This window comes from Alligator sinensis, unplaced genomic scaffold (genome assembly GCF_000455745.1).
Source record: "Alligator sinensis unplaced genomic scaffold, ASM45574v1 scaffold442_1, whole genome shotgun sequence".
NCBI lineage: Eukaryota > Metazoa > Chordata > Crocodylia > Alligatoridae > Alligator > Alligator sinensis.
This window is the reverse complement of record NW_005841829.1, coordinates 3,760,452-3,766,593: the sequence shown is the minus strand read 5'-3', so window position 1 is coordinate 3,766,593 and position 6,142 is coordinate 3,760,452. Positions and strand designations below refer to the sequence as shown.

Below are 6,142 nucleotides of genomic sequence, written 5' to 3'. Positions count from 1 at the left end.
CCCCGCCACGGATCCTCGGGCAGGCGGTCGGCTGGGGCAGCTCCGGAAGGGTCCTTCCCCGGGGCGCTCAGGCCACGTGGCTGCTGGGAGGCCCACGTGGGCGCGCTGTGTCCTGGGCCGCCGGGCTGGGTAAGGAGGGCAGGGGGCGCGGAGGGAGATTTCTGCTCCGGCCAGAGCGGGGTTTCGGTCTGCTTTTCTGTGCCACCCTGTCTCGTCTTAAGCAGGTGCCTGCTCCATCCCTCCGCTGCTTGGATATAGCAGCATCTAGCACGGGGCTGGAAGCCTGGGGCCGGCGGCAAACCCTAGCAGAGCAGTTGTGTCTTCATTGACTCTCACTCAGTGCTGCTTTTCACTGAAGGTTGTAGGTTGTAGCCGTGCTGTTCTGAGCATACAGGCAGACAAGGTTCTCTGGGTAGGGGTGGTATCTTTTATTAGACCGACTAAATGTGGGTATTGTATCTACTCAAAGATCCTTGTCTGCTTTTGATTTAAGTTGTTCCCTTGGAGCCTTGGTCCATGATTTGGATTCCCATAAAATAAGTTAATAATAATAAAGTTGCCTGGGTTCTGTAGTGTTACTTGAACAGCTTCAGTCAAAAGCAGACAGGGTTCTTTGGCTAGGTGGGATCTCTTTGATTAGGCCAACTACATTTAGCGAGTCTAATAAAAGAGAGCCCGTCTATCTAAAGAGCCTTGTCTGCTTTTTATTGAAGCTGTGCCTTGAGCACAGAGAGGTCTGGCAGCTTGGAATGGAGGTGTGGTGTCCTGTAGATCTCAATAGCAGTCGGTCCTGAGTTGTGTGTGCGACTGCTGTTCAGGCATGAAGCAACTGTGACATTAGACTGATAGTTATTATAGCTGGTCTTGGACATACCTTCTAAAAGTACTGCTAAGCCTAGTACTGATAATAAGGGCTGCACCCTGGTAGCAGCTGGCAGCACCAGGCTTTATGTGCTTTACATCTTGGTAGACTGCAAAGTATTGAAACCTGAAATAACTTTTTGGAAAGTTGAAAAGAGTAAATGAAGTATTTGGGCAGCTACGCTCTTGAGAACCTTCTTCAAAACCATCTCAAACATTCCTTTGCCCTGGCAGTGACTAGTTAGGTTGCTTATAGTCAGAGGCCACTCTCTACTCGCCAGTTAAAATTATCTCATTGTTTCTTAGGCAGACGAATTTCTTTGGGTAGAAGTGATATCTTTTATTAGACCAACTAAATTGCTGGAAAATTGTTCTTTGCAAGCTTTTGGGTACAAACACCCTTTTCCAGGCATAGGGAGAATCTGCTGGTGTTATGTTCTTGTTGTTTCTTTGCATTCACTTATTTTTGACAGGTCATGTGCTGTGTTAGGTTGAAAGCTCTTTGGGGGCAGAGGCTGTTGTTTTGGTTTTCATTTATATACCACCAGATGCAACTGAGTCTTGGTCCAAGATTTGGATTACTATAAAATAAATGAATAATAATAAAGTTTCATGACTTATGTAGTATTTCTTGAACAATACAGATAGAATCATTCAGCTTAGAGTTGCATATTTGGAAGAAAGAAACTGCTGTCTTGGTATTTAAAGATAATAAATGTTACCTGTAAGACAGCATTTTGATCAGCCAGGTATTTATTAGTTGTCTATGCCTTTTCATTGTATACCTGGCTCTGAGTTGTTATAATAGGCATGTTGATAAAAACAGTAAGCTTCTGTAAATTAATTTTGGAGGTAACACTCATTCTGAGAAATTGTCACATTGCTCCCTTAAAAACAAATCTACCCTTATGAGGTAGCGTTACATTGAGAGGCTAACAATTCCTGATGTAAAGATCTTGAACATCTTAAAAGCTTTTGACAGCTGATGTGCATAGAGTTGTCTGTTAAAATAAAGTACATCCTGAACTGAAATGTGCTCGTACAAGTCTGGCATTAACTGACTTCTTTAAAAATTTTTCAGCCATTTTTATTAGCCATGCAGCGCAAGAAGGTTGACAATCGCATCCGTGTGCTAATTGAAAATGGAGTTGCTGAACGACACAGGACACTCTTTGTTTTGGTCGGAGACCATGGGAAGGATCAGGTAACTATATAAGCCCAGGAACAATTTTTTTTCAGTGGTCTTCTTGCTTTAATGTTGTTTGTACCTGAAAATATAACATTGCTAGCTTTGTTAGGAAGAGAATATATTTGAGACCAGTAGAGCTGAGGATTGCAGAAGTGATCCAGTATGTTGTTATATTTGCAGCAAAACTTAGATGCCAGTGTGCAAAATATGAAACTTTGTACCTAATATTTGCACAAAGTATAGAGGGTTACTAAACGTAATGTTCATGTTAAGACAGTATGATGTCGAAACATAGGACAGTGTCGACACTGATTTAGAGGGCTTAAGCAAAGTATTATTTGCTATTTTTTAAAAGTGTGCAAACAATGAGACAGTCAGATGGACAAATTGGAAACTTTTTTTAAAAGGGGGGAAAAGACCTATTCTCTTCCAAAGCTAGCAAGAACATTTTTTTATTTAATCCTAATTGTATATGCATTTTTTAAATGGAATTAACTGTAAAAGACCTGCAACTTCCCTTACGAATTGTCATTGTGGGACTTAAGTCAGATACTGCTTAGTCACCTAGCTCTGGTCACCATGGTAGACTTTGCTTGGAGTAATTTGAAGCATGAAATGGAGAAACTTCATTTCCTATGTGCCTTTATAAAAAATCATCAAGGATTGTATGGAAATGCAGATGCTCTCTCCCATATTGAATGGTGCTGCCTCTGAAGTATTTTCAGTTTTTAAAAGACTGGGGGAAGCTATCTTTGTTTAAAAGGCTGCCTTTTTAATGAACAGCACCCACTTGAAGGCCTGCTCTAAACTAAATTGTACTGCTTTACCCAACTGTCACATGTAACCATCTTACCCTCTCTGCCTTTGTAGCGTATGTGTTAAGTCATAGAGAGGTAGGGCTGGAGGGGACCTCCAGAGGTCATCTAGTCCAACCCCCTCCCTGAGGCAGGATCATCCCTATCCAAACCATCATCTAAACTCTACATAAGACTACCTTCAACCCTGACACAACATAGCCCTAACCCCCTCCCCTGCCACAGGTAAAGCAGGGGAACCATGGCAGCCAATGTCCTGCTTCTATAAAATGTTGTCAGTACGCGCTGAGGAGGTCCTGGGTAGAGGGTCATGCCTCCCACTACAGAGGAAGGCAAAAACCCCCACAGTCCATACCAGTCTGACCATGGGGTAAAATTCCTTCCTGAACCTAAATATGGCAATTGGTCTGACCCTGAGTGGAGGGGTAAGACTGTCTATCTGGCTTTGGTCCCAGCAGGAGAATTGGCGCACCCCAGCTGAAGTCCCCAGCCTTATTGTAGCCATCACCCAATGTCTCTGATGGGGCTTAAAAACACCCTAACGCACATGGCAGAAAAAAGGAGAGGTGGCGGGGAGGAACAGGAGCAGGAGCAACAAGCAAAGCTCAGAAGCTTGAGAAATACCTCTGGTAGAAAATAGGCATGGGTATGTCTAGATCATCCCTGACCATGCCTGTCCAACCTCTTCTTGAATACCTCCAGTGATGGAGAGTCCACAGCTTCCCTCGGTGGTCTGTTCCACTGCCTCACTGTTCTAACAGTGAAGAAGTTTTTCTGGATATCCAATCTAAACTTACTTTACTGCACCCTGAAGCAATTGGTCTGTGTCCTCCTCTGTGCAGCAAGAGAGAAAAGGTGCTTTCCCTCTTTTTGATGGCAACCCTTCAGGTATTTGAAGACTGCTATCATGCCCCCTCTTAAGTACCTTTTCTGCAAGCTGAACATGCCTAGCTCCTTCAGCCTTGCCAAGCCCTTGCCTTCCAAGTCCATGATTATGTCTCTTGCCCACCTCTGGACCCTCTTTTAACTCCTCCATGTTCTTTTTAAAGAGTAGAGCCCAGAACTGCGCACACTAGTCCAGATGAGGCCTAACCAGTGCCAAGTAGAGAGGTGCTGTCACCTTCCTTGTTTTGCACCTAATGCTTCTGTTGATTCAGCCCAAAACTGCATTGGCCGTTTGTGCAGCTGCATCGCACTGCAGTTTAGTGTAATGTGTTCAGTGTAATGTAACTCTAAAATCTGATATTTTTCATCTGAGATCTAAAAATGTTTTGTTTCAGGATGTTTGAATTCAGGATCAAAGGGAGCATATTTTTCTCACTCGCTCCTAATCATCTCCTGTAAATACAACCTGTTAATGTGTCTTTGTTTTGGCAGGTGGTTATACTCCATCACATGTTATCTAAAGCAACTGTAAAAGCCAGACCCTCAGTCTTGTGGTGTTACAAAAAGGAGCTGGGCTTTAGCAGGTAAACCAAATACTGTTCTTTACTATTTGGTGGGAGGCAAACTGCACTGGGTGGTCTCAGGTCTGGAAACTTTTTCCCAATTGTATGCTGGTCATGCTGTGCCTTAATTTTTTTTTAGCAAAACTAGATTAAATCCTAGACTGCAGAAGATTCAGTATAATGGAAGCATCCATTTTAACATGAATAATGCAGCCAGAACGCAGCTTTGGGAACCAGGGGCTCCTGATTTCCAGCGGCGGCTTTAACACTGACTCCATGGTCTTAGGCTCCATATCTCCCTGCATTTCCTTACTTATTTATGGCTTTGCTACTGAACAGACCTCAATAGAGAGTAGGCCCTAATGGCAGAAATTTCTGGGCTTACCGAGCCGTCTAAGATTTCAGTATTTGAATCTGAATCCATGTGCTCAGTACCGGTTCAAAATCAGAAGGGAACATATTTTTCCTGAACAAACTCAGATCTGAATGGGGGTTTTTTTGTTTGGTTTTTTCCTGCTGCTTGGAGATGGTATTTCATAGGACACATTAACAATGGGAGCATGTGTAATCCAGACTTTTTCCTTGATTTATGTTTGAGCCTGAATTCATAACCTCCATATAAGTTGAACCCAGATCTGAACACCAGGTCCTCAGCTGTCTTCGCATTATTATTTCCAAATATTCCTATCTTGGTTTCTTCCAGCCATCGTAAGAAGAGAATGCGACAACTACAGAAGAAGATTAAAAGTGGAACTTTAAACCTAAAAGATGATGACCCTTTTGAGTTGTTTGTAGCAGCTACAAACATTCGCTACTGCTATTACAACGAAACCCACAAAATTCTTGGCAACACTTTTGGCATGTGTGTACTCCAGGTAACAAATTAATTTTTTTACCTTTTAAAATAACAAGTAGACTGCCCAAGAATACAGTTCTTATTCCAGTGGACCAAGTGCTACCCTTCCAGTACTTTAAATGCCTAAAGAGAAATATTTCTAATTTACATGCACTTCAGTGAGGATGGCTGTAAGTGTTACCTACATATAGCTATGCAAGAAGTGGACTTGCTGATAAAATTCTGTTTGAAAGTAGAATAATGTGAATGTTGCATAAAGTTTGTCTTTGAGAATTAACTGTTTTAAGCGATTCTGTTCCTGGTAGTAGATGCCAGTTGGTTTCACAGAGTTGCAGTGACCCAGAAATTCTGCTTATTGCTATCTTCTACTCCTAGGATTTTGAGGCCTTAACTCCAAACCTGCTGGCTAGAACAGTTGAAACAGTGGAAGGGGGTGGAATAGTGGCAATTCTCCTGAGAACTATGAACTCACTGAAGCAGCTTTATACAATGACCATGGTATGTTTGATTCAGTATGTCTGGCTTATGTTAATGGAACCTTCTTTTTTCCTCAAACAGCTGGGATCCAGTGCATTTTTCTTAAGCTTATGTAATGTGTTGGGATCTTCATATAAGCCTTCTCTCCCACAACGTGCTTTTCTGTATTTTTATTGTTATGCCATTACATGTGCATTTACCATTAAGCAGTTCTGTTCAACTATGAATTTGAATTCCTTCTAAATAATAAAGGTTTCTCACTAAAAAAAAATTCAATAACCCTTTTTTTTCTGACCTCAGTGTTATATAACTTGTGCTATAAGTTGGCTAGGGCTGGTGTGCTGGGAAGAGTAAATGGTTTTTGAGTTTTAAAAGGAATACATAGAATATGGAGAGTTTGCATGGCTGAAAGGGGAAACTTTAGGTAGGGGTGCACCAATAAAGATTTTTTTTTTTTTTGGCTGTTATCGATGGCTGATTTATTAACCAGCCATAT

The 6,142-nt window shown here is 42.0% G+C and overlaps 1 protein-coding gene across 3 annotated transcripts in view; it reads left to right on the top strand.

Annotated features, from left to right (window-relative positions):
* Positions 1–6,142, top strand: part of NAT10 (N-acetyltransferase 10) — a 36,219-nt gene continuing 30,077 nt past the window's right edge. For 2 of the 3 annotated variants that reach the window (XM_006014665.3, XM_025195275.1), the window contains exons 1-5: positions 1–129; positions 1,943–2,065; positions 4,243–4,334; positions 5,017–5,188; positions 5,545–5,667. In XM_006014665.3, coding sequence (XP_006014727.1) covers positions 1,958–2,065; positions 4,243–4,334; positions 5,017–5,188; positions 5,545–5,667 — 495 coding nt within the window. In that variant the 5' untranslated portion in view covers positions 1–129; positions 1,943–1,957. The other variant, XM_006014666.2, reaches the window with a different exon arrangement.